Source organism: Hippopotamus amphibius, chromosome 13, assembly GCF_030028045.1.
Source record: "Hippopotamus amphibius kiboko isolate mHipAmp2 chromosome 13, mHipAmp2.hap2, whole genome shotgun sequence".
NCBI lineage: Eukaryota > Metazoa > Chordata > Mammalia > Artiodactyla > Hippopotamidae > Hippopotamus > Hippopotamus amphibius.
The window spans coordinates 23,795,723-23,822,506 of record NC_080198.1 but is presented as its reverse complement, the minus strand read 5'-3'; the positions used below and the strand labels follow the sequence as shown (position 1 = coordinate 23,822,506).

The following is a 26,784-nucleotide window of genomic DNA, read 5'->3' as shown; positions in this document are numbered from 1 at the left end:
GAGTCCTCACAAAATGAAAGCCCCCATTTTCTACTTCTGTGGACACCTGCAAACAGGAACAGCTCCCATGGCTTAGCAAAATGCACACACCAGCACCCTGGATGTCACTTGGCCTGTCAGAAACAGTGAACGAGACACCAGTTTTGTTTGCTTCATTCTTATCTCACACCTACTTTCAGGAAGATGGAAAAGCCTTAAGAGCTGAACGCAAAGTATTAGCTTACGTTTTTGGTTTGCAAGAAACAATCACTTAAGGGGATGGTTACTTTACCAACCATGTACATAATACATGTGAACATTTACCTCATTTCCCCTCTCGATCATCATCAAAAGAGAAGAAAGAAAAAGGAAAACGGATTCTACATAAAACTTTCAAAAGCCTTTAGCTACAACCTAATGCTGAAAAGTGGAATGTGTGTTATTAGTTTTCCACAAGAAAATGATTGTGCAGAACAAATTAAATTGCTCTTTTGCAAGGAATCTGCTTAGAGACCACCCCACCCCCCACCATGGGAACAAAAATACAAAAGCCATTCTCTTTATGAAAGAAAGAAGGGAACTTTTATTCAATAAGTATTCAAGGATGTAGCTTTCCAATCTTCAATACAGGGAGAAAAATAGCCCTCATTTGGTTTGAAAATATCCCTAACAATAACAAATCATTTTCCATCAGAGCTCCAAAGACCAGGTTTCTCTATGTATAAGTGAGGCGCAAGGAAAAGATTCCATGAACTTGGTTTTTATCAGTGTAGACACTTGATCTCAAAAATTGAGGCTCCCTGAGCTTATATGGTCTCCGGCATAAGCCAGAAGAGATTTTTAATTGCATTTCTTCTGAATTTTCTTTTGTCACACACAAAAAATGAAAACCAATAGGTCCTGAGCTAGCCTTCCTTCCTGGGTGTCTGACTTCTAAACCTCAAGGTTGAGCTATGCAGTGTCTTGAGGGCACAGTTTAGAGTGACAGCAAAATGTAGATACTTTTCACAACACTATTTAACAAACAATTGAAAGGGCCAAGAATTTCCTTCACTGATTGTGTTCAAAGCAATTACAGAAATAATTAGGAATCAGACCAATTAAATGCTGTGGAAAAGTAACCACTTGGGAGGCAACAGAATGTAGTAGTTATCAGAGGGGCATTTGGGGCCAGACTAGCTGCATTCAGAACCCACCCCTCTGGCTCTCTTTTGGTGTGAATCATTGGGTAAGAGACTCCACCTTGCTACACCTCCACTTTCTCACCTGTAAAATGGGAAGAAAGAGTTCTTGCCTCATAGGATTGTTATGAAGGCTAAGTAAGTAAATACTGGGCACAGTACTTACATGAGTGCCTGGCACAGAGAAAAGTACTCAGTAAGTGTTAGTTATTACTGTCACATCAATCATTTCTAATATTTAGGTGTGGGTTTCCTCTAAAAGTTTGCTCTGCATATGTCTTCCCTTAAATATATATTAGCACATACCAAGTCCAGAGCACTGCTGGGTGTAGAAAGAAGTATAATACATCTATAGGGTTGAAAAAAAAAAAAAAGACTTTATTGTTATTTTTTTAACAGAAATGTCCTTTGGATAAAATTATATTGAATTTTATTATAGGACATAATACAGGCCACCTTCATGGAGTAAAATGCAATAAAAACAAATTAACAAAAAAGAAGGAAAAATATCAATAATAATAACAATAAAATCTGTGGGATGTACCTAGATTCCTACACAAAAGGAAATTATAGCCTTAAATGCATTTATTAGAGAACAGGAGAGATAGGAAATTAATGACTTATGCTTTCTACTAATGAAGCTATAAAAATTAAAATGAAATTAATTTTTTAAAAAATGAAAGAAAATTCAACAAATAGTTCTGAGACAATTGGATATGCAAATACAAATGAATCAAGTTAGAAACCTACCTCATGCCATTTTTAAAAAGTAACTCAAAATGGATCATAGACCTAAATGTAAGACCTTAAACTATAGAACTCTTAGAAGAAAACAAAGGAGTAAATTTAGGTTAGACAATGACACCAAAAGCACAAGCAACAAAAGGAAAAATAGGTATACTATACTACCTCAAAATCAAAAAGTTTTGTGCTGAAAACAACACTACCAATAATGTGAAATGACAGTCCACAGAATGGGAGAGAATATTTATTAATCATATACCTGATAAGGAACTTACATCTAGACTATATAAAAAGCCCCTACAACTCAACGATAAAAAGACAAATAACCCAGTTTAAAAAATGGGCAAAGTACTTAGACAGACATTTCTCCAAAAACAATACGCAGGCAGCCAATAAGCAAATGAGAAGTGCAACATCATTAGTCATTAGGGAAATGCCAATCAAAACCAAGATCAGATAGCACTTCATACTCACTAGGACGGCTATCATTAAAAAGTATCAGTGAGGGCCCAGCAACTCTACTCCTAGATCTATAGCCAAGAGAAATGAAAACATACGTTTACACAAAAACTTGCACACAAATGTTGCTAGCAACATTATTCATAATAGCCCAACGTGAAAGCAAATCAAATGTCCATCAACTAACAAATGAATTAATAAATATGGTATATCCATCCAATAGAATATTACTCAGCCATAAAAAGGACTGAAATACTGACACATGCTGCAACTTGGATGAGCCTTGAAAACATTATGCTAAGTTAAAGAAACAGACACAAAATGCTACATACTGTATGATTTCATTGACATGAAATGTCCAGAACAGGCAAATTTATAGACAGAGAATAGATTAGCAGTTACCTAAAGCTATGGGATTTGGGAGAAAACGGGGCATAACTATTAATGAGTCTAAGATTCTTTTGGGGGGAGATAAAAAACGTTCTAAAATTAGATTGTAGTGACAGCTGCACAACCTTGTGAATATACGAGTACTAAAAAAACACTAAATTTTTGAAAAACGGGTAAATTGTATAGTACGTGAATTACATTTCCATAAAGTTGTTTTTTTTTAATACATCTTTATTGGAGTATAATTGCTTTACAACGTTGTGTTAGTTTCTGCTCTACAACAAAGTGAATCAGCTATATGTATACCTATATCCCCATATCCCCTCCCTATCCCACCCCTTTAGGTCATCACAAAGCACAAAGCTGATCTCCCTGTGCTATGCAGCAGCTTCCTATGAGCTATCTATTTTATATTCGGTAGTGTGTGCATGCGTGTGTGTGTATGTGTGCGTGTGTGTATGTATCAGTGCTACTCTCTCACTATGTCCCACAGCCTCCCCTTTCCCCCTGCTCCCATGTCCTCAGGTCCATTCTCTACATCTGTGTCTTTATTCCTGTCTTGTCACTAGGTTCATCAGTACCATTTTTCTAGATTCCATATATATGAGTTGGCATATGGTATTTGTTTTTCTCTTTCTGATTTACTTCACCCTGTATGACAGACTCTAGATGCATTCACCTCACTACAAATAACTCAATTTCATTCCTTTTTATGGCTGAGTAATATTCCATTGTATATATGTGCCACATCTTCTTTATCCATTCATCTGTCAGTGGGCATTTAGGTGGCTTCCATGTCCTGGTTATTATAAACAGTGCTTTAATGAACATTGTGGTACCTGTATCTTTTTGAATTATGGTTTTCTCAGGGTATATGCCCAGTAGTGGGATTGCTGGGTCATATGGTAGCTCTATTTTTAGTTTTAAGGAACCTCCATACTGTTCTCCATCGCGGCTGTATCAATTTACATTCCCACCAACAGTACAGGAGGGTTTCCTTTTTCTCCATACCCTCTCCAGACTTATTACTTACAGAATTTTTGATGATGGCCAATCTGACTCAAAGTTGTTTTTAAAATGTAGAAAAAAGGGAATAATGAGATTAAGGTAGAAATATAGATACATAATTGTAAGCAATAAAGAAAAAGATCAAGAGAAAAGGCTATTTTTATGACAGGACTAATAAAATTGAGGAGCCTTTGGTAAATATGACCATGGGTTGGGTGTGGGGGGAGAGAAATCACACAGACAAAAAATCAATTTTAGAGCAAAAAAGATGGTATTAAAAATATACAAGATTTATAGTCATGTGTAAAAGAATACCATGTATAGGCTTATACCAGTTAATTTCAAAATCTAGTAAGAACAGATTGTTTTTGAGGGCAATAAATTAATGGAACTCCTTGTCCCCTTTTTCTAGCTTTTATATGGAAAAAATCATGCCCCAGGCCAGGATGCTTTACAGACAGATTTTACCAAGACTTTCAAAGAAGAATGTGGTACCCTTTATGTTAATCCAAACACACTCTCTCTACTACATATTACCCATTTTCTGTGGATTATATATATTTATGAGTGATTAGAAAAACATCCCAGAGGAATAGTTTTAAATGGCAATCTATGGTTACCTTTGGGGAAGACAAAAGGAAACAGTATGAAGGTGGGATGATTAAATAGGATATATTTTTTTAATTGTGACACTTGTTTTTAATGAAAAAAATGGGTATACAATGCTTATATAATAGAAAAATTAATTTGGGATGAAAAAAATTAAGGTGTTCATTGGAGGCTTGGACTAAATTTTCTGTGCCATTGACTGAATCATGGAGGGTAGATAAGAGGGAAATGTTATTGCCACCCAAAGCCAATTTATTCTAATTGCAGGCAAAATCCCTAAGGAACTAAAGTCTCCTGAATGCTGGACTTGCAAGCTTGAATATAAAATGAAAGCAGTAGCCTGGTAATTTTTATAATACCAAAATTTTCTTAGTTCTAAGATGTCATTGATTTTAAGATACATCTTTGAATTAACAGCTCTTCAGGAAAAAAGAAAACTGCCACATTAAACATCTACATCTATGTTCAACAACAACCAAATGCAAAAAAAAAAAAAAAAAAAGTATTGATTTCTTAGTTTCTGAGAATCAAGAAATAACGGTGCTCTGTCTGACCATGGAAGATATGGATAAAAATGAAAAACACTCTTCAAATGATAATAATTTAATCTGTGTTGCTTAAATTCTGCAGCCAAATTCTGTCTGGAAAATGATGTTTAGTTAGATATGGACATAAGTTTATAACGATTATAAGAAATAACAAATATTTCGGTTATTAAGGAAAACAGTGTTGGTTAGGAAGGAAAACAGAAGTATCCCATTATATCTGATGCTTTTTAAAGTTATCAAGGGGCCTGAACATAAGATCAACATATAAGAGGAGAGTGATATTGGAGTTCCTATTGTTCATGTTTTTTCATAACTTATGGAAGGCAACAAGTTTAATATGTCAAAGACAAATGATATCTCACCTAGCTTTGGGTATTTATATACCCAAAGAGATGGGTATTTTCCTTATAATAACCTTTGATTTCCACCATTAAAAAATATATATATCAACTTGAGATGGTATTTTACAGCTGCATGTTAACTTGAATTGCCATGGAAGTGTGAGGAAGAGACCCCTTTACGAAGAAACAACTCCCCTGACAATTCTCTGGCTTTTGTTAGTCAACAGGGGAACCAAACAGCAAATGGGAAATAAACAGAATTCCCACGGCTGTAAATTTCAACAAGAAACGGAAATAGGACAGACATGGAACATTTGCTTTGAAGTGCCACAATTCTAGCATTACTTCTCTTCAAGGTAAGAAAGATGACCATCTTCTTGGATGGAACAAAAATGAGCTTTTTTACAGGTCTTCCAAGAAAATGAAGAAGAAAAAGCAAGCTTCCAGCTATTACACCCCAAAATGGCTCATGCAATGCAAATAAGCAATTTAAGGTGGCTAATGGGAGAAGAATGATTCTGCAATGGCACTATCAAAGATCAAAGTTCCAGGAACCTCAGACTTTGATTACAAAAGGGATATTATCAAAATTGACTCTTTACATTTGTATGACCAGATCTTTCTACAAATGACCTGTTTTACAAGACCACATCCCTCCCTCCTTTAAACTGTGCAACTTACATTGAACCTACAGTATCATCTTTGTGTCTTTTGACTCCTGCTGCCTTCAGGACACAAATTAGGACTCCCAACAGTATATTCACCATGTGCGTGTTAGAACTTGTCACTACACTCATATACCAGCCAAATGAACTTCTGAATAAATCTGTCACAATGAATAAGTAAAGGGGGCACGAAATACAGATTTGATACATGCCAGGGAGTGTGATGTGAAAGGCAACTTGTGCTTCTTGGGGGCCAGGCACCACTGCAGGGAGTGCTTAGCTGCTTACAGATATGCAAAGACTCAGGAATAGAGAGCCCAAGAGCTGGCAATGAAAGAAAAACTAGCCCGTGGAGGCCAACTAGTCCTCTCCCGGGTGCCTAGCCTACCTTTAGAGTGTGCTGCAGGGCTTTCAGCAGATCAGAGTTAATGAGGAGGAGAAAATGAGTTAAGTCTACAATATGCACCATTTGAATGTGCCTATCAGTGGGCCTTATGTTAGTAAAGTATAAATTATCCAACTTGGCCTTGATGGTGGGTGAGTTATACAGCACACTTATCTCAACTGTAACTGCTCTAATTAACACTAAACGTTGTAGTGGAAGAATTACAGAGACCAAACTCTGCACGAAAGCCCATTTTTATCCACAACCCAGAGATGATGAGGTCTAGCAAATGCTCCTGTGCAGCAGGGCAGTTACATCGAAAGACCCTTTCCTCCTCCTCTGTATCACTCCACTCTGCTCACTAAACAAGTGTCATGGAAATGGAGTGTGCACAGCTACTCATCAGATACATGGGTATGTTTCTGCAGTTTGAGCACCTGTTACATGCCAAGGCCTCTCCTGGTGCTTCTTATGTATTATGTCACTTAATTCTCACCACAATTCTATTGGGACAATACTACTGTCCTGTTTTATAAATTAGGAAACCTCAGGGAAGTAATTTATCCGAGATCACAGAGCCAGAGAGTGGAGGTGCTATGAGTCAAACCCAATTCTGTCCACATCCAAAGCCTATGTTTACTCAGCAGTCACAACCCTATGCCTCTCAGCATTCTGAAAGTCTGAAGGAGGGTGCTTCTCCAGGAAGTTCCCTTGAAACCAGGTTCTGGTCAATGCTGTTATGGGTGTTCAAGGAGAGTCTCAGTAACTGCCTGTGTCACTTGATGTGTTTCCTATTCTGATTTCTATACATTTTAGGAATAAATAATCCATTACAGTAATGTGGGTGTGGGATGTCATGTTTGGGATACCCGGGTCACCTCCAACATACACGAGTCTGGTGTACAAATAGGCATCCTATGCTGGTTCCTGCCAGAGCAGAGGATTCTTTGCCCCTTTCTGGCCTTCCCACCTCCTGCTGCAAGTCACACTACTCCCTGAAACTGCTATCGCCTCTGTCCCTGAAACAGCTTTTCACTTGCGCTGGCAGCAAGTCTGCTAATGGAAGTGGTCCACTCAGCATCTTCAACACCATCACCACCAACCAATCATGGCTAGCACTATCACCATGACTATGACCCATCCCAGCATCCTCCAGAGGTGAAGTGCTTACAGAAGACCAAGATTGTGCCAGGCCTCCTGACAACCTTTTAAAGGAGGTATTATTATTCCTATTTTGCAAATGAGGAAACCTAAATCTTTAGAAGCTGTCTGACAAAGAAGAAAGAGGAAATAAAAGACATGCCTCCCACCACTACCCAAGGCAGGCAGATTTCTTTAATTGGGTCCTATGTCTGCATTTTATCTTATTCTCTTCTTGTCAGAAACTCTGTTCTGGTTCTCATTTGTCCCAATTGCAAGCATAAAATTCTTAGGAGAACAGATACAACTTAGAGCGATCCTTTGTAAGAGATCAGTCACTTTGGCCCATTGTGTATTATGCATGTGGTCACTGTCTTTCCTTTTGTACTACTAATATAAAAAAGAAAAAAGCACATTGGGAAAGAGAAAGATATTAAAATATCTTAATGTGCTGTTTATCTGATACTAGATTTTTTTTCCCCTCAATTTAGATACTAGTCACCTATGCCTTCTCTGTGCTTGGAACAACAGCTAGTCATTAACATACACTTCTTCAAGTCATCCTCACCACAACCTATAAAACAGGTATTACTGGACCTATCCAATAGATGAAGCTCAAAAAGGTGAGGCAACCTGTCCAAGCACACCTAATAAGCAACAGAGTCAGGATTACAACCCAGTTTTTTCTACAAATCAGCAAGAAAAAGACAAACTACCCAATTAAAAAGAAAAATGGGAAAAGATTTCAATAGGTATTTCACAAAAAAAGATGTCCAAAAAGATAATAAGCATTTGAAAAGATGCTCGATATTCTACATCAGAAAAAATACAAATCCAAATCATAATGAGATACCACCGCACATCCACCAGCATGATGAAAAATCAGAAAGACTGACAATAGCAAATGTTGGTGAGGATGAGGAGCAACTGGAACTCTCACACATGTAGGTACTAGTGCAAATTTGTACAATCACTTCAGAAACTGTTTGGCATTATCTGTTGTAGCTGAGCTGCTTATGCCTACATATGCCTACACTGGGATCCAAAAATCCTATGTGGGAAATAAGTACATACATCCACTTATGTAAGAATGTTCCTAGCAGTAGCTAAAACTGGAGATAGTTTAAATCAACAGAAGAATAGATAAAGATGGAGGTGTATTCACACAATACAAGACTAGACAGCACAACAACAACAACAAAATCAAACTGCTATACATGCAAACAATATTGATGAAAAAGACGTTAGAACAAAATAATACATACTGTATGGTCCCATTTATGAAATTCAAGACGAGGCAAAATAATCTAGGTGGTAAGTCAGAATCATGGTTACCTCTGGGAGAGAGGAGAAGTGTTCAATGGGAGGAGACACAAGGGAACCTGCTGGAATACTCAGTGTTCTATATACTGGTCTGGGTAATGGTTACACAGATGAATATGGGGAGGGGGGTACATGTTGGTGTGCACATGGGTGTGAAAATTCATCAAGCTATGCACTTAAGATTTTTGTAACTTATTATATGTGTTTTATTTATTTTCTACCTTAACGTTTTCTTTTTTTTTTTTTCTGTGTTCATAATTTCCTTGCTTTTCTTCTTTTTTTTTTTTTTTGTTTTCATTTGCTCTTTTTTTCTTTTTCTTTTTCTTTTTTTTTTTTTTACAAAAAACTGCATATATTTAGAGTGTACAATTTGGTATCCCAATCTCCCAATTGGAAAGGGAGGGAGGGAAGGACAGCGGGAGGGAGGAAAGAATAAATGAAAGAAGAAAGAATGCTGATGTGCTATGCCAGGCTAGGCCCTTAAAGCATACAACATGAATTTAGAACAAAACAGCAAGAAGTATATCAACAAGTTATTTTTTTCAGTTGCTCCATGTTCCCTAAAGATACCATAATTCTTAGTTGTATCTGACAGTTTGCTTCTCAGTTTGTAAATCATCCACATCTGCAGTGAGAAGGTACAAAATTCCCCCAAAGGATCCCAGACAGCGGTAGATTTGCATGGGATGTCTGATTCTAGCGTAATGAAGGATGCCGAATGCCCACCTTTTAGCAGGTGGCCTATGGGAGGACTAGATTAAGCAGCAAACCTGAAATTAAACAGAACCTATGTTAGCCACAAACTTCTATCCACTGGAACAAAAACATGTAGATTCTCTGACATTTACAGTCATGCACCAAACCATCAGAACTCAGGCCAAACTTCAGTTCATCTGATGGTTGAATAGGATGTCTCATTTTCGAGTCATATCATATATATCTAGAGAATATTTTATCTACAACTTAGGCAACATTTTTTTCAGAATTTCATTGAAATAGATGTGACTCCCCCCCTGCAAGTCGCTAATTAAATGCTATTGAGCCTTTGCAAAACCATTTAGAGATGGAAATAAGGAACATGCATCCCTCAAACCTGTTAATGATGAAAACTAAGGATACAGAAGTTGTAACTCCTGACAATCCTGTAAGGTCTGTTTGTAATGACCTTATCTTACGAAACAGGAAAGGAGAAAAATGTCAAGTTCATTTATATACAATTACAATTAGAAAGCCAAAGAAATAAATCTTTCAAGCTCGCTGACTTTGAAATGACTTCATTTCTAGAATAACCAAATTCTGTCTTGGTTTTCAAAGCAAAGCACTTAAGAGGATAGTATGGCCTCACTTCTAACAGGAAGGTCAAGAAAGGAGAGAAGTCCCATCTAGAAATGTGGCAACCTCAGAAGCTGTGGTCCAAGGAATAAAGAGTTTTCCTTATGATAACAGGAGTGTGAAAAATACAACAAGAAGGCTGAGCTCTGCTACCACTGGGGTTCTGGTAGGGCCCATCTTGCTGCTTAGAGAGTCCTTCAATCACCGTTACTTACCCTACTTTGGCTTCTTCCATTAGCAAGCAACGGAACCTGCATCTGAAAGAGCCAAGCCTTGGTCCTGAGTCATCTCATAGCATCCCATACCTATTGAGGTTGCCGAGGAGGGGAAGGGGCAAGAAGATCTTTGACCCAGGTCTCCCATTTATGAAGGGTCTTAAATTTAGAATTTTGTTATGATCAAATAAAGTTATGTCTACAGTTACAAAGACACAGTAAAAAGAATGATAAATATTTGAACTTGGGGTCTATTACCAGACTATAATGCCTTTAGTGTGCCTTGAGTTAATGTTTTTTGCTATGTGTATGTTAAAAGTATTAAGTGCAAACATTAAAACTATGTCCTATCTTTTGCTGTAGCACTGGTTTTTGTTGTTGTTATTGTTTTTAAGTACATCAGAAGACTCAAAAACATAATTGGTCTATTCTTGAGGGGTCCTAAGGAGAGAGCACTGTGCAAAGGAACACTATCTTGGGACTGGGCCTGGGATATTAAGATGCTTAACAAGTCTATTATATTGCTAATTAACAGACTCCTTTTTAAAGAGGAATTAAGCCTAGAGATATTAAATAGAGTCATTTGCCCACATGAGTAGATGTTTCCTGATTCTCCCTCGGAAAGAGGTTCTGCTGCTTTTCCTCTTGTCTCTCTTTTGGTATTTATTTCAGTTCCCAGTCACACTGATTCTCAAGAGTGAGCTTGGTGCCTGTCCTTGTATGTCATATAGTCCTGGGCTTACCCTACCACAGGACTTACCTTACTCTCTTATAGCAGCCTCTTGTTTGTTACAGTGCTTGCCCACTATACTATAAACTCCCTGAGAGCAGCAAAGGTAACCAGTTTACCCCTAAACGTTGAACCACTATCACTGTGACCTGCTCATAGAGGTATTCAATACATGTTTGCTGAATGGACAGATGAACGGAATAAATGGAGAATGGCTGGGTAAGTAGATGGATCAACTGACTGAAGAAAGGATAAACGAAAGAAACCACAGTTACTACCCCAAAAGATCCAATACTAGTATTGTCTCAAATCTTTAATTAGCTGAATTAAGAATGGAGAAATCTTGTAATTGCATTGGATTAGGCTTTCTGATGTTCAAGTATCAGGTGGCTATTATCCTCTCTGGAGTAAGGTACTGCTTCATCATGATTGAGACACATACCTCCCAAATGAATGGCAATTTGGTTCTATCTTTCAGGCTAGCTGAGTATCTACTACTGGAACTCAGTCACTGCATAAAGCCAGGCAGTCAGGGTGCTCTCCATCACCAAGGGCACCATTCACATAGATTACAAACTGAATAGTGCTCCCTGGAACTATATAATGTGGTGGCTTTGACGGGATCTAAGACCAGGATGAAATTATCTTCAAAAGAATAACAAAAGGTATCTCCTCCCCTCCCCAGAAAATGAATAAGTTTAATTACTGATTCTTTTTTCTTTTTTTCCCTAATGTTCTCTAGTGCTATAAATAATAGCCAATATGAGCCACTGGCTAAAGGGAAATTTCTAGAACAAGACAACACAGCTCTACCACTTATTCGCTGTGACATCTTGAGCAAGTTATTTAATCTTTTTGTTCCTCAGTTTCCCTGAATGCGTAGAGTAATAGCATATACATACAGGACCACTGTGAGGATTAAATGAGTTATTATACTAATATAGAATACAACTAGCACATGGCAAGTGCTCAATATATGTCAATAATTCTAATGATGATTATTATACTCTTGTATTCATCTAGAATCCCATAAGCAGATATTTAGGATGCATTTAAAATCATTGTTCCTGATTTATTTGCTAAATATATTCAGTATGTGTATACGTATCTATACACACAGATGTACACATACATAGTCTGAGCAAAGAAAATGTGGTAGTTACTAGAGGGAGCTTTAGTATCCATGTAGAGCACCTGAGCTCCAGTCACATTCCACAACTGTAAGACAAGTCATTAACCTCACTAAGCCTCAGTTTCCTCATCTGTAAATGACAATAATAACAGTTACTTTCAGCATAGGATTTCCACAAGGATTAAATGAGAAACTAGAATTAAAACACTTAGCATGTACTTGGTGTTCCATAAATGTTAGATCTTTGTTTTAATATATGCACCATGTCTTTCAGGCTAGTCCCCGCTGTAGTTGAGTAGGCAAGATCTATTTACTAACAAAATCTCAATTCTAGGCTAAAAATATTAATATTAATAAGGAGGAAAAGAAAACCATAACATTCACATACACTACCCCTTTCCAAAAACATCAGTATATTGGTTGCTTTTTTAAGAAAATTTTTGGTATGGGTTTATTTTTAAAACACTTTATTTGGAAATAATTCCAAATTTACAGAAAGTTGCAGGAATAAGAATAGTACAAAATTTTAACCATTTTTAATGTTTTATAGCCATTTGAGAGTAAGCTGCATTTACCATGGCCCTTAATTCCTAAATACATTAGCGTGTATTTGCTCTAGAGATGTACAATTGGTTAATTTTAAATGCAATAGGAGGGCTTCCTAGGTGGCGCAGTGGTTAAGAATCCACCTGACAATGCAGAGGTCACGGGTTTGATCCCAGCTCCAGGAAGATCCCACATGCCATGGAGCAACTAAGCCCGTGTGCCAAAAATAAATAAATAAATAAATGCAATAGGAAAATATGTCATTGAGTGGTTAATAAGTCTACTTTATTCGTATTATGGTTGAGCTAACACAAGTGACATTTTCTTGTTGTTTAAATTTAAGGTAATCATTTTGGGTAGCTCATTTCATATGGACTTTAGGTAAGCCCATTTGAGCATAACTGGTAAAGTGTTCTTACTTGGATCTTAGCATAAATGCACATTATCCATTAGAGAAGCCAGAAATTTTATTTGTACATAGTTTTATTAAATACATGTGATACAAGATTTCTTTAAAAATATATTATATTTCATCCTCTTGACTTGATTCTTGCTAAATCTAAAATTACTAAAATTTGGTCAAATCTTTCCTTAAAATAAATAATAGATGGTAAGGATACTCTGAAACTTCCCTGTCCCTACACAAATTGCTGTGGAAATTGCTTTATAATTGCAACAAATCTTGATGAAAAATGTCAGCTAAAATTATAAAGCAATTAAATAAATTAACATGGCTGCCAAATAGATATATTAGTACCCTACACCCAGCCAAGGACTAATCCATATGTTGTTAAGAGAAGACTCTTTTTTAAATTCACTACATTAATTTAAAAAGTGGTCTTTACGGTGACTGAATACAGAGATATAAACTAAGAGCATGGACTCTTGGGGGAGGTTAGAACTGGGTTTGAATCTGGGTTCCATCATTACAAAACTGCTCATCTTGAACAACCCATTCATAAGCTCTCACACCTCAACTGCCACACTCCTAATATAGGGATGATAACATTATGCCTCTCAGAGTCTGGTGAAGGTTAAAAGAGACAAAACTTGTAAATCACTGAGCACAGTACCTGCTACATATAGTAAGCACTCGATGAACGATAGATGTTATTATTAAGCAATAAGGCTGGTCTAACATGTTTTCATAAGAGGGTTATAAATTATATCAACTCTAATTAAACTTAAATCTAAACTCCTATGGCTTTCCCTTGTTCTACACCCCTGAGAACCTTAGAATAAAGAACACCAGCCAAACCATGTTTATGAGTCTATTAACAGACATATAAATTAAGTCCAGTGTAATAAGCTTTTAAGTCTGTAGTTTTTCTTTCTTTTTTTTTTCCAATATGACTCCATCCACTCAGCAAACAGACAATGGCAATTAGGATTAACAACATATAATAAGAAATACAAAGAAAAAAGAACATTGGGGAATTAGCTGATGCTGGGCATATGCAGAGAATGTGCGTTTTCAAGCATGCCTGTTATTGGCTAAATGAGCCAATTATTAATCTTCACTATGTTCTCACCTAGCATCCAGTGTTGGGCTGTTACTCAACAAATGCTAGAAAATCATTTTTTTAACTTAGCTTGTTCGTCCCCCCTAAAGAATTATATAAATCATAAAAATCATAAAAAGGAGAATCATATACATAAGGCCAACAGTTTAATAAGAACTTGAAAATAAAAAAGGGAGAATGCTGGACCTGAGAAGTCATGTTAGAAAGGGAAGGGAAAGGGGGTATGAAGAAAAAAGATTGATCTACGCAGAGGACCTTTGGGACTTCCGTAGTTGTCTAGTGATTAGAATTCCGGGCTTTCACTGCTGTGGCGTGGGTTCAATCCCTGATCAGGGAACTGAGAGCCCTCAAGCCACACGGCATGGTCAACAACAACACAAACACAAAACATATACACAGAGGACCTCTAAATAGAGGACCTGTGGCGTGCCATGACGACTGCTGGGGGCTTAGGTACCTCAGAAGCATCAACACAGGTAAAGAGAAAACGGATTCCCAGAAAACTCAAGTCAACAACACTGGTAAGGGGTAGAGCCTGCCAGCCGCTTCAGTCCGCCACACCAGAAAGCCCAGCACGTCTGATGCTCCAGCCCCAAGGAGAAGAGAAAATGTTCAAATCAGGACTATCCAAGCCTTTCTCACGAACTCACTGATGGGATAACTCTCTCCTTCCTTGGTGAGAAGAACAGATTCAACACTAATGGCTTCAATGTTCCCTAAGGGGCACTGCAGAAATGAGAAGCCGTGTGCTCCTGGCATTTATCAGATGGGCGTTATCAGAAAAACAAAGGATCGTCCTGTTTCCCTCCTGGTTTTTCCATGCCCCAGCAGACATTCACATGGATGAATATTTGCTTATAGTTTTCTGAGCCCAAACTCTAACTCCAGACTACATGTAAACAAAAAGGTTTTTTCTCCGAATCCCATTAATTTTAAATTTGGCACAAAACTCCTTGCCTAGACCGTTGCATTACTTTCTCAGCTTATACTCGGTGGAACAGAAAACTATGTCTGAGAAGTGAAACACCAAGCAAATGCGAAAATCCCTTTGACACAGAAAATCTTGTGTTTAAAATGTTTTTTATGTATACCATATTGTGCTAAGCACTAGAAGAAGTATAAAAACAAATCAAAACCATAAGAATCCATCCCTACCTATGCATCTGCCTTGTTGCCAGAACATCCCATTTCATAGGGTGTTTCTAGCAGCATCACATCTGTTAAAATATATGAATTATGTAGGACAGAGAACCCTATACCGTAATATGAACCATTCACTTCCTCATTCTAGTTCTTGGCTTCTTAGAGGACAGTCCAATTGGAAACCAATGTAGAACAAGTAAGATCCGATAGAGAAGGAAGGAAAGGTCAGGTGTAGGCATTAACTGTGGATAGGAGGAGTCTCCAGACGGCAGACTCACTAGGGGCACATGGGAAAATACAATACTGATGGGTAAAAGGGATGGGGGGAGAGAGTTGAGAACTGATGGAGAAGGGATGAGGACATACACTGATCTTCTTTATGGGCAACAAACACTTGCGATTGAATAGAAAAGGGGGAGGGGGTTTAAGAGTCCAGTGAGCTTGAGTTCAGATCCTTAATAGTCTGTGTGTTCGCCATGAGGCCAGCGTGAGAGATGACCTATGTGCAAGCATCATGGCAGGGTACGTGGTTCAGCAGGAGTCCAAAACCTGGAGAGCTGTTATTATTGCTACTAATCAGAGTTCTGCAACAAGGCTAGATTCGGTAAAGACTAAAGTGATCCTTTAATATTAGGCAGCACTTACTCTGCTGAGAGGACAAGGGAAATAGCCACAAGAGAAAGTTTCCGGTGACTTTTATCTGATCAGTCCTGGGCATGCTTACAGAACTGTCTGCTTCATGTGTGACAATCTACAGCCCTCCACTCAGGTCAAACACAACCTGAACACAGAGATGCACGTTCTAGGAAAGAAGCAATATTCCAACACCAGTTCTTTATCCTGGCCTCTTGCTGACATACTGGTTTAGCTCCTATCATCAGCTCTAATTGCAGAATGAGTTGGTTCTAGGCAAGCACTACTGGAAACAACTATACTTAAGAAAAACTAACACATTCAAATAATATCAAAGGTTATGTATGGTTCTAACATCACAGTCACATTCAAAATAATAAACAATGCCAACTGTTGGTTAGCAGGTGCTAATATGCACCTCTACAAATAAAAACCAGGATCACCTACATCTATCACATCAGATTTAAATAGTCTTAGAGATCAAACACATTTAATTCATCTGTAAACCCCTTTAAATTAATGATCAATGCCTCTTCCACAGGTTATAATGGTATCAGTATCAGGGAGAGCCTTGATCAACAACGTGTTAAGCTACAGAACAAAACTGACCTATCCTTTCCTCTTTCAGTTGACCTCTGCTTGAAAAGAAAGATGCATTCCATCACTGTTAAGCCCAAGGAAGGGAGAAGGGAGGGGTGTGGTTCAGCATTCCAGAGCCCTGGGACTCCTGGATGAGTTGCATCTCGTTTTGACAGCAGTAGTAGAGTAAATGACAAGGCCTGTCAGGTAATGCATTTATCTTCATGGGCAAAGCAGCCGTTCCAAAGCAAGAATCTCGGATGTTGTCACATCAGCTAGGACAAGAAGTCATAAAGAAGGATGGCTATCAGTGCAGGAGGTACAGCGATATCTAGACTGTAATTAGGAGGAGCTGTGAATGGGCACTCCAAGCTCACCGGGAGCCTTGACTTTATTCCTCTGGGTTTGGATTCCCAAGTAATCAGTGGTGTCCTCATCAGCCGTCTTAGAGCTCAAGATACTGAGCTGCCCTTTGTTCTGAAAGCTTTATGGCAAGAGCAGCTCTGTTGTTTCTCCCAAATGTTAAGTAATCAAGAAAAAAATAATAAAACAAGAAAAACAAAGACTGTCTTTACCCATTTCTCCATTTATTCATTCATTCAACAGATATTTATCATGTAGTCTAGGCAATAAGCGAGGTGTGGGCTGGTCACTGAGGTAGATTGAATCCCTGACCCCACAAGAGTTAGATTCTAACAGGACAGACAGACATGCAGTAGGCACAGTATATGGTCAAAGGGGGTCAAAGAGGGGAGCTGTGGGAGCAGTGAAGAGGGCAATGGGCCCAACTTATGGAGGCCTTCCTGGAGGAAGTGGCCTATAGGTTAAAGCTTACCAGAAGGCTATGAACTAGTTAGATGGAAAGATGGGGAGATAAGAGGTAATAATTTATACCCAGTTACAAGAAGATACCACCTTCGAGAAATGGACGAAGTTTGTATGACTAAAGAATAGAGGGGGGGGGGTTAGGAATGTAAGCAGAATTTGAGGGGTGAGAGATAGGAATAGTATCCAGATGATTCTGAGTAATGAGAGAAGTAAGCAACACCGATGACGTTTACATGCATTTTAAATACTTTTCTCTTAAGGTAGTTTTCCATGCGTATCCTAAAAAGATCTAATGAAAACTAAGATAAACTGAGATATCCCAAGAGAATCCTATAGTGATTTCTTAAAAGCTGAATAATCGTTAGGCAGTTATTAAACTTCTATTGTATACACCAGTGAAATACGTGAAAATCAGAAAGATACTTATTTTTAAGATATGGTGCCTCACTTAGCCCCCAAGACGTCAAACCCCATGACTTTAAACAGCTGAAGTGATAAAATTCAGCAATGAGAATTTCTTTTTCTTTTTTCTTTCACTCTCAATGGTCCATGATGTACTGCTCTAATCACGTTATTGTCCAGTATAGCCAGTATAGGAGCTACAGAGAGAACTGGTTAAACCCGGACCATGCTATTTGCTAGTGTGTGATACTAAGAAAGCCATATACCTCTCTGAGCCTCTGTTTTCTCCAACAGACCCGTCTCTTGCGGCTGCTGTCAGTATGTGGTGAGACAATGCTGGAGGTGGGTGTTTCTAGTTCCATGTTACTGAAGAGGAAAAAAAGACTCAGAGAGGTTACATGACTCGCACCAGGCCGACCAGCTACAGAACAGCCCTCAGATTTCACACCAGGGCTTCTGACTCAGTCTGCATCTAGTTCTCGCTCTCTCTTTTTATTTACTTATTTATTTATTTTTGCCTTAAGTTTTTTTTGGTGGTGATTTTCAATGATAAAACAATTAAATTTTAACTATGATGACCTTTTTCATACTACAGAAATAATAAAAGTTTTTGAACCCAAGCAAAATAAAGGAGAAGTGGAGAATAACAATAACTATAGCAAAAATAGCACTGGATGACCACTTTAAGTGGGTGAATTGTATCATATATGAATTATATCTCAATAAAGCCAATTAAAATAAATAGCACTGGGTGAGAAGTGAGTAGTGTGGCACTTAGAACTGGTACAATTTTGAGGAAGTTACATTTGTTGCTTTACTTTCTTACTTGTAAAAGAGGGATGCTATGACCTGCATTGTCTTTGCCAAAGAATTAGGGTAAAATGGAATCCTGAGTGGCAAAAGCCATCATGGTGCCCAGAAGGCCCTACTACCCTATGATGACACTGAAACGAACTTGAGAACAAACAGGTTTTACTTGTTAATTTCTAATGACATGTGAGCCTCCTAAAACGTACAGGAAAAGAAGTCTACTCCAACTCACAAGCACCTGTTCATGAGATCATCCCTTCTCAAGAGACTGAAGTCCCTGAAATATCGGCAGCAGGAAGTTCTGCAATATATAGATTACAGGAGCTCATTTCCCTGTGGCACAATTAGAACGTTACCAGGAAGATCCATGCTCCAATCAAGGGCTTCCTAATCCATGAGCACAACAGCTTGGTACAGAGTTCTGCTCTACCAGCCACATGGGCCAAAGAATCAAAATAAACACAAATGTGGCCCCCGTTATCCAAGCCCATAACTGAATCCCAAGTCACCCCTGGTCTACTCATGTTCAAAGGCACACACACTGCACCAGACTCAGAAACAGACCTCTTCCAAATATCCTTCCTGTTTTATGCAGGAAATATAAAATGAAATGTTACTTGTTTTCTCTTTAGTAGGACGACCCTTTCCACCTGCCCAATTCCTGATTTACTGGTTTCATAGAAATGAAACATCAATACCGATGGCATTATACAAACAAAGACAAAACATCATTTTCCACTGTTTTTAAAAGGCTGAGGTCATTTTTGCCCCCAATTCCTACATAGTGGTAAGCTTAAAATCAAGCCATTTAGCTCACAGGTCCAATAAATCAGTGGAAAAAATAAATGGAAAAGCTTGCCAAAATGTAACCATAGTAACACCACAGATGCGTCAAGAAATGGTGTGCTCATTTGCTTCATTCCCCATTTCTTAAATTGGAATCTGAGTAGGGGAAAAATTACACAGAGAACAATCATGATTCTGCAATTACTGAATCCTGCAAAATTGCATCCAACCTGCTGTACTAGAACTTCAGAGGCAGCTATGGTCGAGCTACAAAAATAGCCTTGGATGGCTTATGAGTCCCAAAGCCCTGGATCTGCCATTTAACAGTTACTTGATCGCCCTGTGACTCTTGTTTCCTCATCTGTAAAATGGGTGGGTATTAAAAACCACAACCTCAAAGGAATACTCTAAGAATAAAACTAGACAGTATATCAGAGGTAGGGCAATGACCTGAAGCCCTGGTCACCTTTAGCCTTGTTTTTATTGGGTTATCTTCATGTCTTGATTTTTTTCTTTATTTCTATAAAAACAGAAAGGTAATCCCTGCCTCTCCCATGTGACTAACATTAGGAATTATTATTATTAATCCTAGAGTAAGGAATTATTAGGATATTATTAGGATTATCATTTTCAATTCTAATGATGCAAAATTAAAAGAACTGAGGGTCAGAGATTCACAGTAATATATTATCATATTTTCTCTGTCAAATGCAGCTCTGCCACTCAGCAGAAAGAGGCAACTTTGGGGCACTGACCCAAGTTACTTGCAGTCAACCTCTTTTCCTCTTGGAGCTTCAGTTTTATTGATAGGTGAAAAGGAAGGCAGAGGCTGTTCTAAAAGCTGATCTCTGAAGTTTCCCATCTAGGCTTCTGGTCTAAGTCCTTGCAAGCATGGCATGCCTGAAATCAGTTCTGTTCATTATTTTGCAGTAGTATGAGGAAACATTAGCAGTTTAGCACATCATTAGCAAAATATTATTTTTTTAAAGAAAATCATTCGTAGCAAACAAATCATAGCAATAAACAGGGTACCTTGAATTTCAAATTATTCCTCTTTTTTTTTCTTGCTGATTAAAAGAAATATTTCTAAAAAAATGTCAAATTCTGAAGGACTAGCTAATAGAGAGGAGAAAAGAAAACTCCCGAGCAATAAAATCAGAATCATTCTTTCTTCTTATTTTGAATGAAAGTAAATAACTGTATGTCTTCCCAGGATTCCTACCTCATAATGAGTCGTACAGCATCGTAGTTTGGTAGAGCATAGTAATACCTCATGACCGCTAAGCTGCCGATTTATCTACCCCATAGGCTGATTCCCTCTTCCCTTCCTTCCTTCTTTCCTTTCCTCCTTCCTCCCCTTAGCACAAAATCCCTGATTTCATAGTCCCTATGTTTTATGCCTTACTTTCTCAGATTTGGTCTGATCTAATGGGTCTGGTGCTTTGGGTTTTTTAATCTGTGGAAACTTTTTCTTCAAAGAAAATCATCTATGAAATCATGATTTATGAATCTGATAAAAGTGGAGAGGAAGAGAGAGTCACTCCCTTTGCCGAGGGGCTGAGACTCACTAATCTCCTCGGAGGTCAGTGTGAAGACCTCCGGCCTGGTCCACTCCATTAATGACAATGATGGTTAAGGTTCACAAGGCTTTACACCGCACCCACACTGTACATATGGACTGATGAGCACTTGACTTTGACTTTGACTTCCTAACAGTTCTGTGAAGTTGGTAAGAGTGAGATGTCCTTTTCACCGTTGTGAAAACTGCACCTTATAAAAGATAAGTACTTTGCCTGGCATTATCAAGCCAGAACTCGAAAACCATGTAATTCACCTGGTGCAGTGCTGTAGGTCCCATTGTCAACTACGATTCCCTGGACTTAGCGAGTCACTATGTGAGCAAACTGCCAAGTGTCCCAGAACCAGCTATTGAGCTCTTCTTTCTCGCAACTTTTTACACACCCTCCCAGCAGGAAGACGCCCCACAGTAGCTACTTACAAGGCACAGCATGGCGGTAAAGGTTATCCCTTATGGTCTGCTGGAGCTCATGATCAGGAGACCCTTTCTGGAACCGCTGATTGAGAAAATGTCGCAGGTCCTTGTTCAGCTTTCCTCCTGCAGGAAATATATAAAAGAGGATGCGTCAACAATCAGGCTTCCTAGAGACTGAGCAGCCAGAGAGCTGTGTGCGAGAAAGCCACGAGAAGCCATTCTAGTCTGCCACCCTCGGTCACCAGGAAGACTTACTTTAAGTTTTTCTCTGTAAGGGAAAAAGCAAGCAGGAATGTAATAAAGATAAATCAGCTTTGAAACAGCATTAATTTGGAGGTCCCAGTTCACATAATACCAGCAGGCTCAAATAACAAAGAACTTAAATGAGGCTATTACATTTAAAATATGTGTCACAGACACTTGGAGACACTATTAGATGGAGAGTGGATGGCTGAAACCTTACAGAGGACAACCTGGCCACAGCTGACAAATTACAAACTGTTCTTTGACCAGGGATCCAATTGGAATAAATTTACCCTATGGGTATATTGGCAAAAGTCTGCCCAAATCTCCAGTATTGTTTATTGCAGCATTTTTATAACAGCAAATAAATAAAAATAAACACAAAAAACCTGGAAACCACCACCAGGGACCAACTAAGTAAAGCACAGTTCCTTCAAATAATAACTACTCTGTGAAAGCTAGATCTTCATGTGTTGCTACTGCAAGAAAAGTTGTGGAATAATACCTACTGACTACTTCTGTGCGAGAAGAATAAAGAAAAGGTGAGACCATGTATTAATGGCAGGCATCGTCAAAAAGTTTTAACAATGGTTTCCTTTAAGGAGAAGGACTTGAGTTTGGGAAATAAAAGAGCAGACATCACTCTTCATTATATAGACAGAGATATATAGATCTTACTATTCTATGTTGATTTATAAACACTAGACACATAATTTTTAAAAATTCTGTTGTCCTTTAAGCAGAAGTGACCTGGGCTGTTCTATGTGTTTATTTCTTTTTAATTCTCTACAGTTAACAGAACAAAACAAAAGCTAAAAAATATACATATTGTTACAAAAATGTATCATAGAAAGAAGGTAACCAAACTTTAAAAAAAAAATCATAAACACAAATTATAGTCTACAGGATCAGCAGAAGGCTTGTAGATCAACCTAACTAACATTCGTTCTTAATGGAGGAAACTGCTTCGGTGACAGCTAAAAATAACAAGGCTAATATTGTCCTTCCTTTTTTAGACAAGATAAAAATTAGGTAAGAGCTTTTCTAGCACTAGAGAAACAATGCAGCCATGCAGTATCCATGTGAACCACAAAACTCATGTCTTCAGATGATAATTTTCCCATGGTCAAAAAGAGCAAGTTGTGAGGATGACAGTGATGGTTGAGAAGATGCTATGACTTACCTAGAGGAGGAAACTACTGGTCTTTATTTTAATATTAGGTTCAAAACCAGATTCTCTGCTTTACGTGATCATTTTAGAATAGACTAATGACACCCAATTTGACTAGTTTATTTGAGTTGTACTACACGTAAGGCTTCAAGTGGCCAAAAGGAAAATACATAGGTCAATCTCAGGTCATTCAATAAATGTTCAATTATTCATCAAATATTTATTAAATGAAGAAGACACACACACACACACCCCATTTCCCACCCCCACCTTGAAAATGGGCACAAGGTTTGAATAGACAGTTCATAAAAGAATAGATATGGTTGTCTGTTAAGCATTTAGAACGAAAATGAAAAGACATTCAATTTCACTAATTATCAGAAAAAGGCAAATTAAAACCACAATGAGATCCCAGTACATATCTGCCAGAATGGCAAAATCAGTACCAAGTGGTAGCAAGACTGTGGAGCAACAAGAACTCTTATACAAGGCTAGTGGGTGTATAAAACAGTTCATCCCCTTGGGAAAACAATTTGACAACATCTTATGAAGTTAAACCTTCACTAACCAAATGACCCAACAATTCCACTACTGTTTATGCAAGAGAAATAAAAACAAGTACACACACACACACACCTTATAGATGAATCATCACAGCACCTTTATTCATTATATAATAGCCCCAAATTAGAAACAACCAAATGTCCATCAACAGGTGAATGGATAAGCAAAGTACATTATATTTAAATCGGATGCAGCACAAAGAACAAACCACTAGCATACAATAATACTGAGGAATCTCAAATACATAATGCTGAGCAAAAGAAGCTAGATAAAGAGAACATACTATATGAATCCACTTACATATACTGTAATGAGTCCACTTACATATACTTTAAAGATTTCTACTTGCTTATATATACTATATGTAAGTATACTTACATGTACTGTATGATTTCCACTTACTTCAGAACAGACTAAACTAGAGTGATAGAAAGCAGTTCATCAGTTACCTGGGGCTGAGGGTAGGCAGAGACAAATGCACAAGGGAATAAGATCTATGGAGTATACCTATGTCAGTTTCCTGGCTTTGCAACTGTACATAGTTATGGAACAACGTTACCACTGGAAGAAACAAGGTGAAGGGTACATGGGAAGTCTGTACTATATTTTTTACAACTTCCTGAGAATCAACAGTGATTTCAAGACAAAAACTTCTTTAAAAAGTGGAATCACAAGGAAACTTTGGCAGGTGATACCAATACAGTAAATCTCAATTGTGGTAGTGATAACATGGGTTTATACACTTATGAAAACTTATGGAACTGTATATATAAATGGGTGCATTTTATAGTATGTAAATTACACTATCATAATATCAATTTCAAAAGTATAAAATATACATAATTAATTGAGTGACTATGTGGTAGGCACTCTTCTAAATGCTTAGTTTTCAATTTCCCATTAAAGAGATAAACTGAAAGAAGAATGGAGTAAATCTTGGTGGTTAAGACAGACAAGCTTGGATGTAAATCCTGGTTCCACTATTTATTAGCTGGTGAACCCAAGTGCCTTGCTTAATCTCTGAACCTCACTTTTCTCATCTATAAAAATAGAGCACTGATGCAATAGTAGCTCTGTTACAAGGCTGTTATGAGGAGTAAATGAAACTCAGATAGTGCTTGGCAAAGAGAAAGCATTTAATGAAAGATGGAGATTATCACTATAGAGTGGACAACCATTGAAGCTAGTGGAGAAAAAGCTGAGATCAGTCCAAAGATGGACTGTTACTCTTTTTAAAAATGCACATAAACATAAAACCTATTGGATTACATGGCCAGAAACAAAGCAGAGGCACAGAGAAATTTGGATTAAAGGATACTTTCAGACTTGCCAGAAGGGAATAAAACTCTACTTGCATTAAAATTGTCCGGACACGTGTAAACGGGTCAACATTTAGTGTGTATTTAATATATTCCTGGCACTGTGCTGGAATTGTAGTTCAGAAAATAAAACCAACTGGTAGATCGCAGACATGTAATAGTCACACCTGCCAACTCTACTTCCAGGTCTAACACATTCTTGAATTTGACCACAAGGACAAGAATGTTTACCAGCAAAATCTCCATTGCCTAGAACCTAGGATTTATATTTCCTTTAGGAGATCAGAGTTCTAGACAATAAAAACACACTAAAAGTTATCATTTGAACTGTGAGTAGTAAAGATGCAATGGGATCCAAATGTACTGCCACCTAAGTCGAAAGCGATTCCAAAGACTCAGGATTCGGTATCTTCCTATCCCATACAGGTCTTTATGAGTCAGATGCAAAATTCCAAAGAAGACTCATGATACAGTATCTATTTATTCCACATAGATCCTTAAGGATCATATTCAGTACCTATTAAGATGAACCAGGGACACATAGATTGGAAGCATTCTTAAGACATAGACACTCTTTGTTTACACTTGAGCTTTACATTCAAACTAGCCAAGCTAGCTAAAGTTTACGATCATCAAACTAAAACTCCTCTTTACTGCGGATGTGCAAAAGGGCAGGGTTAACTATGCTGCCGGTTAACATTTACTCTGCGTTCCGTGACATTTGTAAGTGAAAAGCCTCAACCTTCGCATTACATTAAAAATACTGTACTTTTTGGCATCTAATCTCAAATTAATTGCCAATTATTCAGGGGACATGTCTATAAATCTTCTCCTAATTGTCAAGGGCAGTGAGCCAATGAAATAATAAATTGCTAGAGAAAGAGCTTGTCATAGCAACTTCACTCTCTATAAAATTCAAGATTTGTTTTGCAAATGCGAAAGAGAACACAGGTCAGTAACACATGGAACTTTCCCTAAGAAAAGGGTTCAGAGCTTCTTTTAAGACAATTTTATCACTGAAATAGGAAAAGGGGGCCTTAAACCCTGCCCTGGATTAGCCATTATTTTATACTGTCATATGTATATATCTGGAATTCTGTGGGTTTTAAATTTACAACAAGATAGCTCTGCTTTTTTGATTCACATTAGTTTACAGAAATTTAACCATGTCAATCAATGTAATTCTGAACTATTTTATTTTTTTTAAGAACTTTTATTGAGATACAGTTAACAGACAATAAACAGCATATATTTAGAGTGTACAATTTGGTATTCCAATCTCCCAATTAATTCCCCTCCAACCCTCCCCGCTTTCCCCACTTGGTGTCCATGTGTTTGTTCTCTACATCTGTGTCTCTTTTTCTGCCTTGCATTTCCTCTTTCATAGTTGTTAGCATTTGCCTTATGTATTGAGGTGCTCCTATATTGGGGGCATGTATATTTATAATTGTTATCTCCTCTTCTTGGATGGATCCCTTGATCTTTAGGTAATGTCTTTTCTTGTCTCTTGTAACATTTTTTATTTTAAAGTCTATTTGATCTGATGTGACTATTGCTACTCCAGCTTTCTTCTGATTTTCATTTGCATGGAATATCTTTTTCCATCCCCTCACTTTCCGTCTGTATGTGTCCCTAGGTCTGAAGTGGGTCTCTTGTAGACAGCATATATATGGGTCTTGTTTTTGTATCCATTCAGCCAGTCTGTGTCTTCTGGTTGGTGCATTTAGTCCATTTACATTCAAGGTAATTATTGATATGTATGTTCCTATTACCATTTTCTTAATTGTTTTGTTGTTGTTTTTGTAGGTCCTTCTCTTCTCTTATGTTTCCCACTTAGAGAAGTTCCTTTAGCATTTGTTGTAGGGCTGGTTTGGTGGTGCTGAATTCTCTTAGCTGTTGCTTGTCTGTAAAGCTTTTGAATTCTCTGTCGAATCTGAATGAGATCCTTGCTGGGAAGAGTATTCTTGGTTGTAGGTTCTTCCCTGTCATCACTTGAAATATATCATGCCACTCCCTTCTGGCTTGCAGAGTTTCTGCTGAGAAATCAGCTATTACCCTTATGG

General features: G+C 37.8%; 1 protein-coding gene across 16 annotated transcripts in view; it reads right to left on the bottom strand.

Moving 5' to 3' along the window:
* Positions 1 to 26,784, bottom strand: part of MAGI1 (membrane associated guanylate kinase, WW and PDZ domain containing 1) — a 622,148-nt gene that overhangs the window by 230,122 nt on the left and 365,242 nt on the right. For all 16 annotated transcript variants that reach the window (XM_057704360.1, XM_057704354.1, XM_057704357.1 and 13 more), the window contains exon 2: positions 21,431 to 21,547. In XM_057704360.1, the coding sequence (XP_057560343.1) occupies positions 21,431 to 21,547 (117 nt within the window). The remainder of the gene's footprint in view (positions 1 to 21,430; positions 21,548 to 26,784) is intronic.